The 20,567-nt window shown below is 35.5% G+C and overlaps 2 protein-coding genes across 6 annotated transcripts in view; one reads left to right on the top strand and one right to left on the bottom strand.

Annotated features, from left to right (window-relative positions):
* Positions 1 to 2,022: 2,022 nt before the first annotated feature.
* On the top strand, positions 2,023 to 6,511 carry LOC132707620 (uncharacterized). The gene is made up of 7 exons (XM_060679526.1): positions 2,023 to 2,153; positions 2,220 to 2,332; positions 4,064 to 4,217; positions 4,271 to 4,711; positions 4,768 to 4,991; positions 5,616 to 5,847; positions 5,911 to 6,511. The coding sequence occupies exons 1-7, from the start codon at positions 2,093 to 2,095 to the stop codon at positions 6,468 to 6,470; spliced, it is 1,785 nt and encodes a 594-aa protein (XP_060535509.1). The 5' UTR covers positions 2,023 to 2,092; the 3' UTR covers positions 6,471 to 6,511.
* A 2,972-nt stretch (positions 6,512 to 9,483) lies between these two features.
* The window catches only part of LOC132706994 (facilitated trehalose transporter Tret1-2 homolog), a 56,394-nt gene continuing 45,310 nt past the window's right edge, over positions 9,484 to 20,567 (bottom strand). For 4 of the 5 annotated variants that reach the window (XM_060678596.1, XM_060678599.1, XM_060678598.1 and 1 more), the window contains exons 5-10: positions 18,956 to 19,173; positions 17,569 to 17,700; positions 15,666 to 15,834; positions 14,717 to 14,995; positions 11,312 to 11,410; positions 9,485 to 10,023 (exon numbers count right to left, since the gene is read on the bottom strand). In XM_060678596.1, coding sequence (XP_060534579.1) covers positions 9,848 to 10,023; positions 11,312 to 11,410; positions 14,717 to 14,995; positions 15,666 to 15,834; positions 17,569 to 17,700; positions 18,956 to 19,173 — 1,073 coding nt within the window. In that variant the 3' untranslated portion in view covers positions 9,485 to 9,847. Of the gene's footprint in view, positions 10,024 to 11,311; positions 11,411 to 14,716; positions 14,996 to 15,665; positions 15,835 to 17,568; positions 17,701 to 18,955; positions 19,174 to 20,567 lie in introns of all 5 variants that reach the window. The other variant, XM_060678595.1, reaches the window with a different exon arrangement.

The following is a 20,567-nucleotide window of genomic DNA, read 5'->3' as shown; positions in this document are numbered from 1 at the left end:
ACTGACAAGTTTAGAGACCTTATTCGGAAAGATGATTTCTATGTAGCTGGACTCTCGTATATATAGTTATGTAGTTGAAATTCCTAACTACTATTTTATAGATGGGATGGGATAGGTCTTTATATAAAGAAAACCATAATAAAAATGAATTGAATGAATGTGTAAATATTTTACTAAATAAATCAACAAACCGTTGGGTGTATTTATGGGCTCCCAAGTTTTAGTTCAAACATATTCGTTGATAAATGAGCATGTATTAACTCATACTTAGATGCTGAAGTACACACATTGCTAAACATCATCAAATGCTCACTGAAAATGTTGGTACAGTTACAAATATTCTGCAAAAATAGTTTTCTGTCAAGAATTTAGTACTTATTGAACTAAAAACCCAAAAACTTGTTTTGTCGTGTAGTAAACTGGACTTTCTAAATCACAGTAACATTGTTATCGATAAAACTCTATCCTGGGAGGCACATTTTAAAAAATTTTGAGTAACACTGTCTCGGCGCATATTCCTACTGAGTCGTCTTAGCTATTGTTTAACGTCGGAGACTCTACGAGTAGCCTACTTTGGGTTATTACACAACGTAATTTCTTATGGTACAGTGCTTGGATGCGGAAAAAGATTTTCTATAACAAAAAAAGGCTGTGCGTGTGCTGTCCGGAGACGATCCATTTGCGACTGTAGACCCATTTTAACCCACTTACTGATTATGACCCTGGCTTCTATCTACATACGAGGTGTGTTATTAAAGTAAGGTGACTGTGTCATCAAAAAGTATTTATTTATTTAACAAAATTATTGTTGTCTCCTTGTGTCACGTTTTTTCCTTGAAGCACACATCTGGTGAAAACTTTCTGGTATTGCCTTGGGTTCTTCCAGCGATTTTTTCTTTATCTCCTCAATCGTTCCAAATCTTCTTGCCTTCATTGGTTTCTTGAGTTTTGGAAACAGGAAAAAGATGCAGGGGGCCATAACCGGTGAATATGCTGGCTGAGACATAATTGTGGTTTTGTTTTTGGCTAAAAAGTTGGACACAAGTAACGATGAGCGAATAGGTGCATTATCGTGATGCAAAATCCATTAATTGTTTTCCCACAATTCCAGACGTTTTCTTCGTATTGCTTCTCGCAAATAGCTCACAACTTCAGGGTAATACTCTTTATTGACCCTACGACCTTGTGGTCAGAACTCTTGATGTATCACGCCACGGCATATAAACATAATAGTAAGCGAAACCTTGACATTTGCTCGAATGTGTTTGTTTTTGATCTCGGCCACTCTGAATATCACGCTTGAACGAGCCAACAGAGATTCCGACATCTTAAGCCACTTCAGCCATTTGTTGTACTTCTTCAACTCGATGAAAGCGTTGAAGAAATTGAATGAAGTTAACCCCTACAAAACACGGAATAAGGACAACCTCAGACCAGATTTCTTCGGTCTTAATGCAAGAAAAAACAACTTGCTATATACAAGTTCAAAAACTTAGTCACGGACTCTTTAATGAAGCAATCTTTTTGCAGCTTGGGGGAGTTTATCTTTTTTCAAGATGTCAATAATGATGGAATCTTATCGACTCTTCGCTTTCGGTGATAATTTTATGTCACAATCTTCGTTCGACTTGTCCAAATTTTGTAAAATTGTTTGTCCATGTTATATTTTATTGCCATGACTGATTGTATCCATTTTCTATGTTTGGAGCATGCTAACAAATGAAATGGAATGAAATAAACTGACTCTTCAAGCCCAGGTAGATAGTGTTTTAACCAAATTTAGTAAGTGAACATTCTTAGGCACTGGTACTGTAGCACTAGTACTGTTATGGAAGGAATCAAAACAATTTCGGTACAAGCGTAGACGATTGACATTGGAAAAGATACCAATTTCCGATATATTACTGAAAGGCGAAACGTTTGAAAGATTCTTATGCAAATGGTTCGCTACTATTTTCCGATAAGCCCGGTTTGCGGTATGTTCGGTCGTAATGCATACCGACATTCGCATTTTGGAAATGTTTTCGGTATCTCGTCGGGTTGTATAAAAGGGCAGGCCGCCTTCGTCCGTTCATCACTTCCAAAACCAAAGATGAACCGACAAAGTCTTTCGGTTTTGCTGTGCGCCTTGCTTAGCACCACCCTAGCTCATGGTAAGTAGTTTTTTTAAACATCTCGACTGCAGTTTTTTGAGTTTAAATGTCTTCAAAATGTTGCAGAGCTGCTGGCTGGGCACCAAATCGCGCACCAAGGTAGATCGAAGCACCTCCCGCATGCGCGCTCCCACGTGCACCACAATACCAGGGCCCTAGAAGACCAGGTGTGCGAATGGGTGAGTAATCTGTTACTTTTGCGTTCCATACAGATACAATTTTTTTTTTTTTTGGTATCTATGAGGTGAGCGAATGAGATTTCTTCAACGGAGTTTATAACTTGTTATTCTACCAAGTGGTTTGACGATAACCGGAAATCACCACCACATTTGTTACAGAATAAACACATACACAGGGTATCTTATTTGGTGTGACTATACAAGATATTCCAGTAGTGTTTCTAAGTAATATATCTCGTATATTATATGTTTTAAAAATTATTTTCAAATATACACCCTGTATATTCTGGGTTTCATAGTCAATCACCCAATGTTTCGGATTTATGGCCATCTATTCGTCAAAAATGGCTTGTGATGAATGCCCTATATTCTTGTTTCCGGGCGATAATATCACAAAATTTTTGAAAAACAATATTATACCTAAAAAATAAGAGCAAAACGGACTTCGATATACGCTTTAACACGGTCTTTAAACGATTGGACCGTATTCTCAAGCATTTCATGACTAACTCTTTGAAAGACTTCTCTCATCCTCTGTTTTATGTCCTCTTTTATTGTGGGGGCAGTTTCATATACCTGACGTTTAACATATCCCCACAGAAAATAGTCCATCTTTGTTAGATCAGGAGATCTAGGTTGCCATCTAATCGGAAAACCTCTTCTTGCCCGCTGTTGAGGAAAGAAATTATTTAAGTAGTTCGTAACTTGATGGATATGGTGTGCACGCATGAAAGGAACACATTTCGTGAAAAGTCTAAGTCGACTTGCCTATTCACTGTATTTTCAAAAAAAAAAAAAAAACGAGGCCCTTGTAAAGTTTATAAATATTGTAGGAAAACCTTTTTTGAAAGTTAGACGTCCTGTGGTGAAGAGATAGAACCCTTTAACCTATGGTTTAATCTGTAAACGTATGTCCTATAAATTAATTTGTCAAGTAAGATGGATTGTTATTAAAGATAATGTTATGGAAAAATACCAAGGAGTATAGTCTACGCCTGTTCTCAACCATTTGGCATCCTGTAGCTTGTACTAGACTGGATCGTATTTTGTGCTCTCTCAATTCTATTTGCGTCATTTCAGAACTTCAAAAATAATTTCCACACTACATAATTGAAAAAATTGTTGGTCAACTACCACTTCAATCGGGTGAGCAAATATTCAAAAACGCGTATAACTTTTTACGATTTTAAGAACAAAAGAAGACATCAATTCGATAAATCTCTGATTATTAAAAAATATAAAACCAAAACGGGAAAATATTACTTCAATAACTTCGTCCATAAACTAACCCGCATCTCCGCCATTTTGATTTATTACAGAATAAATTCGTACACGGAATGCATAATACAAATATTGCCTATAAATATAAAGCTTTTTCCGGAAATGGCGCCAGGCCACATTATTCCAGCTGTATCTACTATTTATACCTGGTGTCCCAGTAAGTGCAACGAGCTAATAGAAAATGCCAGTTTCTGCAGAAATTCTTAATATTAGCCATAGATCCAGTGAGAACCATTTTAAAACCATTAAAACACGAATTCAAACCTTTTTTATGAAAGTTGAATTTTGGGGAAATTTTTCACTATGTCAAAGATTTTGATAATATTTTTTGTGAGGTTGCTTCTAAGGTTAACGTAATAATGTGCCTCGGATATTTTAATGTAGATTTTGTCGAATAAATTTTTGATCAAATTAGTCAAATAAAGCATACCAAGAAATTGCACATTACAGATTTGCGACGGCGGCAATGTTCCTAATCCGTCATCCAACAGCAGTCTTCATTTACTAGTAAACGAAACTTCCCAGCTAGTGGTCATCGTCAATGTCACCGCGGGCGCAGCCCTAGTTATCGACTTGAAAGACAACATCGTGGGGCTTTTTAATGGTGAGGTATTCAGCACAAAGTTTAATCTAATAACCAATGCAGCGTCTATTTAGGCACATCTGGAGTAGCCATAATCATCGACTTCAACGCCCAAATTGTCCTCTACATCACTTCCCAGGATAGTGATTTGGTATGGATCAAGTCCAAGCAATCGATCGAGGTCTACTTTGAATCTCTCGTTTCTCTAAAAGTCTTTGTGGAAGTGTCTTCCTGCAAACGCTTCAAACTGTCTAATGTCTCAGAGGAAGTTTTGATCATAGTCAACCACATACTGGTACGACTCGTGGCAGGGCTCGAAGAGCAACTCAAAGTTTCTATACACGCGGGCTTGACTTTACTCGTCACCATCACCAAATCGTTGGTAGTCGTTCTCAACGGGACTTTGAAAGGAATCTTAACGCTAGTAGGCAAAGGGTTGATAAAGTTGAAAGGCGATTTGCAGTGGCTATTGAACGTGCTCAAAGGACTGGAAGAGTTGGTTTCACACATCAAAGGTAAAAAAAAGTGTTTTTAAAAAAGTATGCCCTTTAATGCTGTTCTAATACTGAAGGCGGATTGGAGGCTTTAATCAAAGCTGGAGTCAAACTAAACATCGCTCTGCTATTGGCAGCCGAAAACGGAATCGATCTGCTGGTGAACCTGCTCATACAGATTGTCACTAAAATAGATCTGTCTGCTGTATTGGGATCACTTTTGAACACGCCAGAAAACTTGCTGAAACTGCTTATTAAGTTGGGAGGTGATGTTTCCTCTGGAGTGGATGGCCTTCTGAAGGTACGTGCGGCTACTTATATGCAGAACATTCTTGGGCAGAGCAATAGAGTTGAGATCCTTTCTACAATCTGGCTATTCTAAACCTGGCACCGTGAACTTCACTCATAAATTGGCTCATCACGCAGCGTGAGGTCTAGCATTATCATGCTTTAGCAAAAAGTCATTCTCAATGATCTTGAAATATATCTTCAATGGACGATGGGATCCATTTTGAAAAAATATGTGCTTCGCTGGGAATTCCAGTCCAAACCATGTTAGTTAACCTCTTTCTTCCAGTCTTCTCCTGGTCTCCCTATTCCAAGCATCTCGAGCTGCAGGTTGAATCATTTTCAGAGTAATTCGACTTACATATGTGGTAGTTACGTAGAAATTATTGTAACGCTGTTCTCCAGTCCAGTCAGAAAGCCATCTTGCATCTGCTGTCGATATCGACGAAGTAATTGAGGATGTATTGCTGTCCTCTGTGATTGTGCTTGTGAAGATCTTCTGGGTAGTGTTGTTTCTGTCACATTTACTCGAAGTATCGTTAAGTTATTTCTTTGAGACGCAGCAGTAGATCTTCAGTATCTTCATAGTATTTTTAACTGATAACTTAGGCAAGGGCTGAAATAATTGCATTCGCAGGTGGTAGCCAATCTGATAGGGGTAATTGAAGGCAAAGTAGACCTGAAAGTTCTGATTGAGAGCCTAATCGCATTCTCGGTATCCGAGCGACATGGAGAAATCAACATTTCAATCTCGCTGCAAGGTCTATTGGAAGTTATCAAACTGCAAAACTCCACGCACGGCAACTCCAAGGGTCTCGAGGGCCTAGCCAAATTCGTACAGGAATTGATAAGCGGTAAACTGGTTGTAGGTAAGAACGCGATTGCCATTAAACGGTGAGATAAGCCATAACGAGTGGTTGTAAATCTCGCAGGGGGAGTCAATATATCCGCCATCATCGAGATATTGGTAAAAGGAGTCGTCAAAGGTGCCAAACACGCTATAGAATTGGTGGTGACAGTATTAGTGAAACTGTCTGCAGCAATCAAAACTGCGGTATCGATTCCAACGCTTGTACTGGTGTTCCTAGCGCAACTGAACTCCACCCAGGGGGTTGAGCTGCTGAAGAAGGCCGGGATCGATGTCAAAATTGACGTCTCTTCGAATGGCAATATCATAAAGTCTCTGCTAAAGGGATTCGACATCAAAAAACTGCTTACCGGAGGTTTCGATCTCTATAACATACTGTCCAGTTTGCCGGTGGTCGGGCAAATACTGGGCTCGGTTTCAGCTTCCCTTCAAGCGGCCAGCGGCGGCTCGTTGAACCTGAAGGCTATCTTCAAATCGTCCGAATCGGCCTCGATTTCGCAACACATCAAAGCGTTCCTGGAGGCCGCTTTGAGCATCAACTTTAGCCAAATTATACCGGGATTGCCTGGTCTGGGTGGAAGCTGGTCCACGGAGAATTCGCTGAGCTGGAGTTGGGGGTTCTAGATTAAAGTTTTTTAAAGAAAATAAATGGTATGCACAATGAATTGGGTATTATTTCAATGAACTCTCCTTGACGGTGCGCAAAAAGATTCAAAAAAGACAAAATATTGATCATTACCAAAAAAGTTATGCATGTAGTAGATTCGTTGGCCTCTGAACTCCTTTAGATACCTGAATTACAGAAATTAATTAAAAATGAAATTATATAAAATTAAATTAACAATCTATATAATTTAATAAAAAAAGTAAAAAAATTAATAAAAATAAATAAAATAAATTAAATAAAATAAATTATACTGGATTGAATAAAACACAGAAAGAGTTACCAGGCTAGCAGAAGACGAGTAAAATAAGAATGCAGAAGCAAAAAATAGGGTATACAAAGAAAAGAATTATTAAACTTTATCAAGAAAGAAGCCAGACAATTTTATCAGAGCTCAAAAAACCAACAAAGGAAATATAAAAATAAGAAATTATTCTTCTGCAAAGATCGTCAAGGGCAGTTAGTAGGTGAGATTGATGACAGTCTCCAAAGGTGGGCAGAATACTTTAAAGATGAAGTTGTGACATTAATGAATGACAGTAGAAACTATAATGAATCTCCAAGTAAGGAAGACATTATTTCAATTATCAAGGCTTTTGAAAATAACAAAGCTCCTAGTGGAAATAAGCTTGAAGAAAATCTATACAACATGATTGAAACAATATGGAGGGAAGAAAAAATGCCTTTGAGATGAAGAGAATCAGTTATATGCCCAATTTAGAGAGAGAGAAATAAACCAGTATAAGTGTGACTTCCGAGGTAATAGGTTGACAATGGATCAGATTTTTATACTAAAACAAATTGTAGATAATAATCTGGACCAACAATTCTGTATTAGAGTTAAAGAAGAAAAATTGTATGAGTCGCTGGGGGAATTGGGAGTATCAAATAAAAATTTAACAAAATTGACGTTAACAGAAACGGACTATAAGATAATGATAAGAAAAAACATAAGCAAAGGTCCGGGTTATGACTAGGTTAAGACAAGGCCATCCGCTACTGTACGGAGGTTAAAAAAAGTGGTTTGAAAACTAATTTAAGCGCAGATGATATTGTGATTTTAGTAATAGCAAGGGAGAAAAGTCAGCTAAAGAAACAGGTTTGAAAATTACTAAATTAATAACAAAGTTTAGGGGAAAAAGAGTTTAGTTGGCAGAACAGGCAGCTAAAGGTTAGAAAATAGGGAACGTTATTTTCGAGAAGTAGAAAATTATTTAGGGGTAACTATAACATCAGATTGTGAGGAAAAGCATGAAATTCAAGAAAGGATATTATATATTAAGAGCAATGAACGTGCCAAGGATGATTAGGCAAACTGTCTTGTATGGATGTGAAATATGGAAGCTGAACAAACGGGAGAAGGAAGCATTAGAAATGTATGAAGGGAAAGTGTTGAAAAGAATATTTGGTGGAAAATGACTTTAAGGAAATGAAAGTGCAGGACTGGCAAGGTTTATCGAAGATTAAAATCAAATGGACGGAAACGTGTAACCAAACCATTTGTTTTCTTGACCCGAATAGCTGACGATGATGCAAAATATGTTTCGTGCTGTGTCGTGCATATTAATGGGTAATAAAATGTGTTTTACTTTTATGTCGTCTTCTTCCTCTTACTTCTTTAATTTATGCCACTGCCTGTCGCTCCATCTTTTTCGAGGGTTTTCTAAGCTTCTGAAGTCATCCATACGATTGATGTGGTCATTCCACTTTTCGTTTCGGTTAGTTTAATTTTCTCGTTTCGCTTTCTGTTCCATAACGTTTTTTCCAGCAATTTGCCGCAATACTTTCAATTCCGTTGTCTCAATAATCTGCTTAGTTTTTTTACGTCAGGCCGTGTTTCTACTGTATACATGTAGTGTACTTTAGCCAAATTATACCGGGATTGCCTGGTCTGGGTGGAAGCTAGTCGACGGAGAGTTCGCTGAGCTAGAGTTGGGGGTTCTAGATTAAAGTTTTTTAAAGAAAATAAATGGTACGCACAATTAATTGGGTATTATTTCGGTGAACCCTCGGTGAAGATGCGCAGAAAGATTCAAAAAAGACAAAATATTGTTCATTAACAAAAAAATTATGCATATAGTAGACTCGTTGGCCTCTCAATTCCTTTAGATACTACACACTACTGTGTAGATTGGTCTAATGGTTCTTTTGAATATTTTGGCATTTGTTTCCATTCCAAAAGATTTGTTTTCCCAAATGGTGTTATTCAAGCATGCTCCTATCCTAATTACTTTTTTAGTTTGTTCACATGCCCTCCTGCTCCTGCATCACCATAACCGGAGATTTCGATTCCGGAAGCTTATACCTGATAATTATAATTAATTAATTAATAATAAAAAATTCTCAAATCACACGTCCATATTTCGAAAATTATTTTTCTAATCATTGGATTGGTCACGTGGTCCGATAAGAGGGTCCCAATCCTCCCGACTTATCATTACTTGACATCTTTTTGAAGGGGTAAAAAAAGCATGGAAGATTTACGAAATGCCACTCAAATGGAATGAAAAAATGTTTAAGCCCGCCCCATTATATTACTCAGTGCGTTGTGCAGAACAAGAAAATTGTGCCAGTACTGCAGTAATGGACGTCTAACTGTTAAATGTAAATAATATGGCGTATTAGGGTTATTAATAATAATAATAATAATACCCTGTACTTCCATTAATTACTTATAATAGTGCTGTTTCAATTTTATTAAGCATGCCGATAACTAAATTTAGTATTTTTTGAGGCATATATTTTTGCACTAACCAAAACAAAACTCCAAAAATTTGTCAAAAAGGCAATAAGCAAGGAAAAATGAAAATAAATATGTACATTTTTATTTTTTTGAAAAAATGTTTGCTTTTTGCAATAGTGCAAAAGTTACTTGCTTTTCACTATTCCTAGTGTCATTCAGTTTAAACTGGGAACTTAACTGTTTTGTTGTAAAGCCGTTAAATATAATTAGGTAATTAAGTTACTCGCATATATTTCAGATTTTATTTAACTTTTATTATAAAATTTCCTTACATATTTTAAGATATAATATTAAATCAATTATTCATAAATAGTGTAGTTGAGATCTTAACATAATAAATCTTCTATTCAGCTAGAACGATATCTACAATGCTTATAAGTTAGGATTGAGTAAAATGAGTTTACATTCGCTTAGATTTGTTAGAAATTAACATAAAAAAATCTTGTTTCGTTTTATTAACGTAAATATTTAAATTTCCTTCATATTATTTACAAGCATTTAATATTTACGTCTAAACATCTTACGCTTAGTCTCTAACGCACAAATACGGTAAAAAATAAATAATAAAATCGTACACAATTAAAAAACAAATTCTCAATGTTTAAAATTGGGGTTATCTATACCCTCCTTTGTTGTTGGACCGGGTTTATGTCCGTTCAGCATATCTTGCACCTCCTGTATCGATTTACCTTTAGTTTCAGGCACAAAGAAGAAGACGTTGAACGTACCCAACAGGGAAATGGCGGCGAATAAGTAAAACGTAACATCGCCTGAAAAGCAATTATAAGTCTATTAATAGGAAAAATACTGTTAGTTTTCTTGCAACATTAAGAAAAATAACATTTAAATTAAATAAATAAATAAACAAGTATCAGTATATTTATATATATATATATATATATATATATATATATATATATATATATATATATATATATATATATATATATATATATATATATATATATATATATATATATATATATCAGTATATAAACAAGTACATAGTAGAATATATTAAATAGCACTGAAATTATTATTTTAAACTTCTGATAGAAAACTGTAAGTATAAATTCTTATTAATTGACAAACATAAAATGCTGCTAATGAGAGAGAGATGAGATTTTAAAGTAAACATTATCACATTGTGTCAGTCTGAAGACAATGATTGTCATTGTCACAAAAATAATTGCTTGATTATTAATAAATTTTATTTCAAATGCTTCTTTAAAGACAGTTCACATTATCAGAGAAAGCGGAATAAGTTTTATGATATTTTAAATAATTATAAACTAGCTATTGAAGCATCAGATATATTGAATGGACAATATATAGAAAAACAAATTCGCTATTCAATTATTCGTAGAATTTAAACACGAAATCAACTAAAAGTATTCAAGCAGATATTGAAACTCCCAGAAGATTCTCAGAAAAAACAAATAACACATTTATAAACCAAAATTTGTTCCTTTCAAGAACAAGATAAGCCCATTAGATTTGTTCTTTAGAGATATTTTAAACAAAATTTTTATAAGGATCGACCATTTAATAATATTGAAGAATTTAAAATTTTGATTATTGGAGAAATATTATATCCAATCTACCTGAGTTCAATCGAATTTTCCGATGTTATATAAAGGTGAACATGCAGAAAAGCTTCGATAATTTATATTTAATTGTTTCATTTTTTATTTCTTCCCAATTTGTTAAAGTTTGTATTTATAAATTGATTATCATTAGTATATAACACTAATATTACTACTTATTTTTAGTGTTATCTGCGATTATGTCTCCTTTCATTGCTAATTTTTTGTTCGTCACACGTTACAGCGTGTAAATTACAGTGTGTATTCTATTGTAGATTCCATGTGAAAAAATATAACTTTGATATGCACTTTCTTTGGGTGTATATTTCAAAATAATTTTGAAATTTGCACTGTTTTTATTTTGCTTTATTTTGTCGACCTAGTTTATACTCCTGTTACTCTTAGAAATGCTTAAAGAGTTTGATTTTATTGTATTCATATCACAATAAGGAATTATAATAGCGTTACATACCACCAGTGGCGTCCACCAGATTATTATAAAATCTCGTCACCAAAAATGCCAGGAGCCAGTTGAAGGTGGCAGCGGCGGACACAGCAGTAGATTTGATTTCTGAAAAAAATTACAATATAAAAGTATGGAATAGAATAGAACATATTGGTGCTTATTTTCTTGATAATGGTTGAGCTAGGGTTAACTCACCTCCTGTGTCATAATCATGAATTTAAAAGTGAAAGAGGTATATGCACCAAGGGCAGATTATAGTGAAGAAACCACCACCAAAGAACAAGGAAGTAACAATTATACTTCGTAACTTCAACGCCAAAATAGGAAGCGTTGAAGCGTTGGATATATGATAATAACAAACACCTGCTTCAAACGTTTCAATCGTAAATTAAATACGTGGAAGCAGTGTCTGCAGCTGTAGCGAGATATATGGATCAAAGAGCGTTACAAAAAATATGCAAAATCTGTTTAAACCTACCCAAGCAAGGAAGTGAATATCAATCATAATCCTCCTGTAGCCAAAGATCGACTCATGGGAAAAGAACTGTCAGACGAACAATACATATTTGACTGGAAGACAAAGTTCAGAAAGCTGGAGGTTATACAAGGTTCTTTTAAAAAATAAAATCTACAATTCAATAGCTAACATGGGAAGAATAATCCATCTGCTCAGAACCCAAACAACGGAAGTATCTATGTAGCATGATCACTAATAAAATTAAAAGTGGAGGAAGTCAGGAAAGTGTACAAGGAATTACAAAATATAAAATTATCTGGTCCAGGTAATTTCACAGGAGAACTTCTCAAACATGAAACTGAAAAACTGTAAATAAACATTCGGAAATCGCAATTCACCATCTGGCAAAAAACCCGAATACAAGTTTTCACGTCGATATTTGAAAAACCGCTTGAGGGAAATAAACATTTTCTTGTGTACACGTGATCAGTCCGTAAAACGCGAACGGCCATAACGGAATGGGACGAAGAACAAGGCATCGAACGAATATTTGATGCTACAGACAGAGGCACCTTTAATTCTGTTGTGTATATGCGTATATCTAGAAAACTTTTTCATGAATTCTCGACTTGATAAGATCCGTCATATTCGAGGTGGGCGTTCAAATTCCTCTAATCAGATGTTCGATGGATTCCAGCAAAACACGACCTAGTTTCATCGGCGCAAACAAAAACATCTGATCATTGTAAAGATTATTATTGGTCTGAATTATCTAAAACACAAGGAGTTTAACAATTTAATCATAACAAATTTAAAAAAAGACAAAAAAAAATAATACCAATTATCAAAAATAAATCCTTTATTGTAATTAAGGAAGGATAAATATTTTAAAAAATCCACTGATCAACTTAGAACTCGTATATGAAAAAGATTTTTGAAATATTAGTATTTTACGTCGATGTAAAAGTAGCAAGTGTTTTTTTCTTATATTAGTACAATTAAGCCCCTGAAAGACACAAACTTCTTAGGCAAATAAGACGACTGTAATGTTTTGTAAGTAAGACTGCAAGACGCAAAGGTCACGTCACTGTCATCCATCCATCACGGTCCAAGCGCGTGCCGGACCGTTCAATGAAGCTCTGCAGAAGCCGACAGGATGACTGGTGAAACCAGAAGTTTTGTAAATATAATTACAGCAGCCTGTGGAAGTTTGTTTGAAAAAGTTGCTCTGTACAGCTGCATCAAGAGCTGCATTTTTGTGAAAAGAAGGAAAGCCAGGCAAAAAAAATCAGTATCAACCGTGTCAAAAGCTCTGCTACAAACCACCATAATAACACTCTTTCAAAGCGGTTCCAACAGTTTGCAAAACCGGCCTATGTATCTGGCATAATCGTGTTCCTGAATAAGCAGTCACACTTATAATTTGATTGGCAATAGGTGTCAATCGATACTAGAACTAATTTTAAATTTTAAATAAATAATTTTTAAAAAAGAATTTACACAGAATAACAATATCCCTCAAACGTTCCAACGACCTTTTTTGTTTTGTTTTTTATTTTGATTTATTATGTTTTTTGTACCTTTTGCCGGATAATAGTATAAACATTTACAAAACTATAATATAAAATAATTTGCAACAATTATGAAGCCAAGTATTATTTTATTATTATGACAATTGCACAATATTTATCGAGCAAGAATAAATTTTGTTTTATTACCGCAGGTGTAGCATTTTTTTTTAAACACATCAGAAATGTTACATTTTGTTATGAGGTTATTATAATTTAATATTAAATAGATAGAAATTCAATTGATAGTTGATATTTTATGGCGAAAGAAACTTTCTATCCATTTAATATCATTGTATTAACACTAACGTAGTTGCATCTTCTCGTTGTAAAAATAATTTTTTGACATACACTCAAAATTTTCGTTCAGTTGGAACAACACAAAATATGGCTTCCATATTACAAAATACTCTTACTACGTTAGTGGTGGTTCTGATAACATGTTTAATAAAATATTTAATTTATGGGTATATTTTCGTTAAACAGGTACTTACTGCAGAACAAAAGACGTATCGGTGTTACAAATTAAAATTTATTTATTATGTTTTTGTGTATTTTTATAGTTCACTGAATTCTACCTCTGAACTCTCGATACGCGTTTGCTATGGCTCTCATAACTATAACGTCTCTCGTATAAGATCATGAGTAAACAGTAACCCACACGAATTAATTATCCTGAATATAATATTTAAAGAAACATTAATAAAACAGTCAGTAACCATTGCTTTTTAAAGCTCTCCCTGTATCAATTATTAAATCATTTTCTGTCAAGAATGTCTCAAATGCCGCCATTCGTGTTTGTCGCTATAAGAGTGAGATATTTGATTTCTCCCTTGCAGGGGTTTTTGTTGTTTGTTATGAATTATATTAAATGATTAGATAGTTCGAGAAACTTAGTGCAGACATTAGATGATTATTCCTACTTAACTGTTTCAATTAAGCTCCAAAGAAGCCAACAGGATGATTGGTGAAACGTTAGCAGGTTCGATTCATCAAGAATCGACGCTGGAGGACTCCAGAATTTTTGTAAATAGAAGAACAATGGCCTGTGGAAATATCTATGAAAAATTGTGGGGGAGTATACATCTTTTCGCAAAGCGTTACTGAGAATATTCACTCCTTAAATAATATAGGAAAGTACGAAATTCGGTACGTTTCTGTGAATTTATTTCTAATGGCATTTTTCAACTCCCAAAGAAAATTAAAACTACAGCCAAGTCTTTAGAACAGCGTTTTAACATATCTTTGCCAACGCTTTGTATATTGGTTCAGAGTTGACTCAGCGACCAAAGCTGTTATGAAATGCTTCATGAATGCGAAAGGCCACTTGCTCTGATGCTGTGAGATTGATTAAATAGAGATATTAAGTACATTCCCATAGCTTACCGGGAGGCATAATTTCGGCCGAAGCCATCCACGGGATCGGACCAAATCCCAGAGAAAACATGGTGATGAAAACAACCAAACTGACGACCGGTAAAAATCCTATGGTGTTGACGACGTCTTCACTCACCACGTGTCGATCTTTCAGCGTGAAAAAGACGCCCAGCGCTGCGCCGGAAAGCGCCATGCAGAAGGCGGAAGCCATCAGCAGGATCCTTCTTCCGAACTTGTCAACCACCACCGTGGAGATGAAAGTCGCTACCACTTGCACGATGCCGATTCCTGTCAAAAATATCGGATTTGATCGCAAAGCTTAAGCATACATGGTGATTCACGACATATGCGGCACGGAAGGCAAGGTTTTCAAAAAGTTCCGGCATATATGAGGGCAACCAGGTATTGCTGAAAATTATTTTTGAGGTTGTGTAAATTTTATTTTTAAATTTCAAATACTTAGTAGAGATACAAAGAAGGTTAAGTTAGAAAACTAGTAGGAAAACGTACTCTTTTTAAAATGAACACCCTGTGTATTTTGGATAGTATTAAAGGATAGGTTCGAGTCTTTGACAATCTTTTGAATAGAATTGTCGCGATATGATTCATAGAACACCAATTTCCACGTCTTCAATTATAGTAAAAAAAAAATTGTCTTATTTTTGCAGAAACGGTTTCAATAATTCTAAAGGTTCGATAAAGGAGCAGAAAAAATGATATAGGTTTATGTATCATTCTCATGCCTTTACAGGCGCTTTACTGCATGGCACTTTTCCTCGTGTGTATTTTTTTTTAGATAAATGATAATAATAATTATAATCAGCACAGTAATCTCATCCTAAAGACTTTGTCCCCATTTAAGTTAACAATGGAGAAGTTCATCTGTGAATCTTCCATTGACTCGAACCGCTGCATTGTGTCGCCCGTGCAGGTTAAATATAGGTAAGTCTTTTCTTACCTATTGTGGCATAGTTTGGCGGGATCGATCCCCCCGCCTCTTTGAATATCTGGCCGGTATAGAAGATCACGGCGTTCACCCCGCTGAGTTGTTGAAATATCATCAACCCGAAACATATTAAGATCGCTTTCCTGGCTGCTTTCGTCCGAACTGCTTCACTGAATGGAACCTACGGATGCGTTATTTATTAATGGATGCTCGACTGATAGGAAATGAAATAATTTTTTTGTGGTTAAGTTTTTACCAAAAATTAAGTCAATTTTTCATTTAACTAAGTTGAGTATCATTCTGGTCGTAATAAAGTTTTCTTTCTAGCTAGTCAAAAACAAATGACAAATTTGAAATACGAAAGTTGTTTGTTTTGAATACCGATTACGCACATTACTTATATTTTGATTTCTGATAAACTTGAACACTACGTGCTTAGAACTCTTTACTGGTCGTAATTCACTGCATGCTAAACAGAAACACGGGATTCATCCTGTTCAATTTACCAGTCAATTACATAATTTTCGAAACTTCAGAGCTTCGTGTTTCAAATGTCATATCCAGTAAAATATTATGAATCTGTTTTAAATGGGTTTCTGGTTTGTTTCCTATTTAAGTTTAACATATTTGGAAATTGCCATCTGGATCACAAAATTAGGTTTTATAAATTATTATAAATTTTCGCCAATCAAAGTGTCAAAACGGACAATTGCTACCCCTAAATACGGAGATGGGAGTCTGTAGTTTAATTGCCGCAGGTAGCTGATTCCCACATCCACATTCCAATCTGCACAAAGATCATTCCCCAACTCTTAAAAAACGAGATACTTGTGAGATATCCGCTGTAAAAATAATGATTTCCGTCATGGAGTTGCTGACCTTCTACAGGAGGGGCGGCATTCTGGACGCCCTCCCTCTAGAGCGGCATGGGGGCACAACGGGCCCATCTGGTGGCCTAAGTGCTTGGACGCCCCTCTTTAATACCAATACCATGCAACATTTGCCTGCATGTCTTCTACAAATTTCGAAGGGGCATATTACATTACGAGGACAGTGGAGTTTACTGGCATTAAAATTGCGACTCCTTGGTAATGATCCACTAGAAAGGAAGGAACGATGGGACCAAGGCTTAATAAATCGTTCAAGAATAGTGATGCGTCGATTCATTGCTACAAAAGAATGGAAATGGCCGATTTACCAGCAGTTGTGACTTCCGCACAAAATCTGATATAGATTTAGAAATACGACGATCAGCAGCAAAGAAAATGTATTGCACGAGTTCCTTTGTAAGCATAGCATCTATTTTGAAAATACTTATACAAAAGAACATCTCGAGGAAAAAGAATATCAATTACACTCTGGCTCCAGAGAAACTTTCTTGCCAAACGCTGTGCCACAAATATTATCACAACTTATCACAACACTTTAGCTAAAGAGGTACCAACGATCCGCATCGAAAAAGAGGTATCGCAAGAGCTCCTTAGTCAGCAATACTTTTATTCTGAATAAATTTATACAAAAAACAACTAGTATGATAACAAGTTATTTGGTGAACGAGGTCATAAAACATCTGGTAAAAATGTCCGCCCAATGTGAATTAATACTAGAAAGCAGCTGGAACAACTTGGAAAAACATGGAACAACGGAAAACCGTTTTTTTTAGTTAACCCGGGGCCGGATGGGAATGTGTAGTAATATATCTCCTACCTCCTACATCTAAGTCATCTGAAGAAATTTTCATATTTCCAAGCAGGTGTAAGTGGTTTTTATTTTAAATCCAACTCATTTTAATGGGTGTGATACTTTAACGAGGTGAATTTCAGAGAAAAATCACTTTAGAACTTTAAAATGGAGATGACTTCCCCAGGCGACCATCGCTGAAATCATTTTCATTTGGTAAAACCCGAAAAAGTACCTTAACTGCAACATCTTTGTCGATTTGTTCCTGGAGCTCCTTCAACTCGCTCTCGCAGTCGTAACGCTGACCTCGCAGTTTTCTCAAGCTTGCTAACGCCGACGCCCTGTCCCCTTTTTTCAACGAATAAACCTAAAAATAATTTAAATGTTGTACTCGATTAAAAGTGTTTATTGTGATTTGTGAAGACGACCTTCTAGTTAGTATTGATGTTGAATCTCTCCTTACGAAGGTGCCTGAAACCCTAAACATCACAAATTCTGAAAACCTCCCTTCGTTTTATTACAAAAATGTATATCTGGAACATACTTCAAATGTAACACACAAATTTACGAACAAATATTAGGAATAGCTATGGGTCCCCCACTTTGTCATTTTGAACTACTAGCCATGAATAAGTTCCACATAAAGCCTAAACTGCGGCAGAGGTATGTCGAGCATGTTTTTTAGTTTTTACAAATCTCACCTCGGTTCTTCTCTCAAACAATTTCCAATATCAAGATATATCAATTTCTTTCACCTCTGTTCTGGTCGCTTCTGTTGCACGACCTAAACGGTCATGGTTACTTTTATCAGTATCTCGATCACGTGATGGAGTTCATGCAGAGGGTCGTTGATGGAACGAGCGAATGGAGTGAACGAAAAAGCTTATAAGCAGATCAGTAAAGCAATTAAGGTCCCCCTACCATTCGACCTTCCCCAAAATGTATTTCAGATGGAAGCAAATTCAAATTGATCAGCAGACCACACGGTGCTTAGGAAACCTGGTGAGTGTCCAGCTAGGACCGAAAAAATCCTGTTTACGATATAAATGCCTTCCATTCTAAGATAGAGGAAACGCTTGTTATTATGCACAAATAAATTTCAATCAACAATTTAAGTGTTTAAGTGTTTCGAAACGAACTTGTAAGATATTTAGAAAAACCACCAAAGTAACCATCTCTACTTCGTTAATAGTCAATATCATAGAGCATAGAACAGGTAAGACCGTCTCAGAAGTTAACAAGGTGACTGAAGCAGTTGAACATCCTAATTGTGGAAACCTGACAGAACCCTTCTTCTTTAAAAGAAGCAAAGAAAGAACTTCCATTCATTTCATGCAGCCGATAGAGAGTCCTACTTTAGGACGAATTATACAAAGTCCCCATGAAAGAGGTACTGAAATTCCTGCAAAGGCTAGGCTCTAGGGACACACCGCAGAAATGTCAACTTACAAATAATGGTTGTCTAAAACATTTTTCATCAATATGTACAGCAATGAGCATCATTTTCCTGTTTAAGAATGTTTTTCCAAATTTATATCTATATTTATATATAGAAATTGTCATCAAACTATTTATAAATTAATGGGAACACGACTAATAATAATCATTGGTCGTTTGCTTACCGGTGTTTCTGGTTGAAAGAAGAAAACTACTCCAAACACCAAGGGTATGCAAGCGCACAGTATCGACAAAACTAGTGGGGTGCATATGGAGCCAAAGACGTAGGCAAATAATATGCCCACCGTAAGCAGTAGCTGGAAGTAGCCACCCAAGGTTCCGCGTATTTCTTTCTGTGCAATTTCGCTTGTGTAGATCGGGGCAGCAACACAGAATGCTCCTCCTAAAAAAAGTTTGAACTGTAATTTGTTGTAAATAATTTCTTGTTCATAGCTGCAAGTGTAGTTGGTATTTTTTCCCTGTTATATGGGTTTTTTTAGTAACAAATTATTAGTACAAGTAAGTAAATTATTAGTACAAATATTGCCATGTTAGAGTTAGGATTATAAAGATTGAAAGGCACGGGAAAATTAAATAACACCATTTGCAACATATCATCATATGGGGGCACTTCGGTAAAAAAAAAAGAATAAAATGAAGGAAAGAAATTGTTGGATCTCTCCTGGTCACCCCACTGTAGACCAGAAGAAAGCGTAGTTCTTCCTCTTCTTTCTTTTTTGTTATTTTTGTTTATCTCTGAGTTTCTGGGTGATATACATGTTTTTTAATAGTGCCAGCGGGTTAGTGACTCGAATTGAGGCATTTTTTCGGCTCTGGAAACAAGATATTGATTGACATTGATGACGGATCATTTTTGGCCCGGATGGTGATGAGACAATGCGTTAAGCTATCGGCCTATGTGAGTAGGTTTTCTGTCAACCGAATGATCCAAGGTTTGATCTCATTTAACATTGAAAAGTATGTCTAAGAATGGGATATTATTATTAGCTTCTAACTCAATGGTTAAAGTTTCTAAATTATTATTATCATTATGATTATTTTGCAAGGTTTGCTCGCATTTTCTTCGTCCGGTGAAATTTTATAGGTTTTTTTATTCGGTAGAAAATCCTTTTTTGAAAAAATACCTTGGTAATTGTATACTGACGACATAAATTACTCGATTTGATTTGATTTAAAACGGTTTCCAATAGTAATCAAAATGTATCTCCCTGGCTTCTGACAGATCCTCGTCTGAACACAGTGTCCCATTTTGGACAGTTTTTCGGAGTATTTCCGTTATTTTTAAAGATTGAAAGATGGGGTTCTCAAGACAGTACAATAATTTTTCATAATCGATAATATTGAATGTTTAGGCACCTCTGGTGTCTTGTATAAATTTTCAGTGGAACTGGGAATACCGCTTTTGGAATTAGTACACAGCGCCAGATCAAATAGTTCTGTCCTCTGTTCTTTTACCTTTTTCTCAAAAACAAGAAAATAAATGAGAATTTTTATGAAAATTAAACACATAATTTAATGGCTATGGCTGTTGCCTATGAAGACAAACGAAATCGACATAAAGCAGGGTATTTCCGTTATTTTGATATTTGATTTTGCTTGTTGTTTCTTTTAGTAATAAACCAGACTGTTCCTACTTTGCTAGCATAAGATGAAACCAATAGAATATAGAGATAATTGTATAATAGGACTTAAATGCCGCAAAGTCGAAGAAAAAAAGGTATCCAAGGAATCGCACTTATTAGTATGGATTATCATAAAGATAAAAGTGCATTTTTT

This window comes from Cylas formicarius, unplaced genomic scaffold (assembly GCF_029955315.1).
Source record: "Cylas formicarius isolate icCylForm1 unplaced genomic scaffold, icCylForm1.1 PGA_scaffold_9__14_contigs__length_23061073, whole genome shotgun sequence".
Classification (NCBI taxonomy): Eukaryota; Metazoa; Arthropoda; class Insecta; order Coleoptera; family Brentidae; genus Cylas; species Cylas formicarius.
This window is presented reverse-complemented; position numbering and strand designations above follow the sequence as displayed.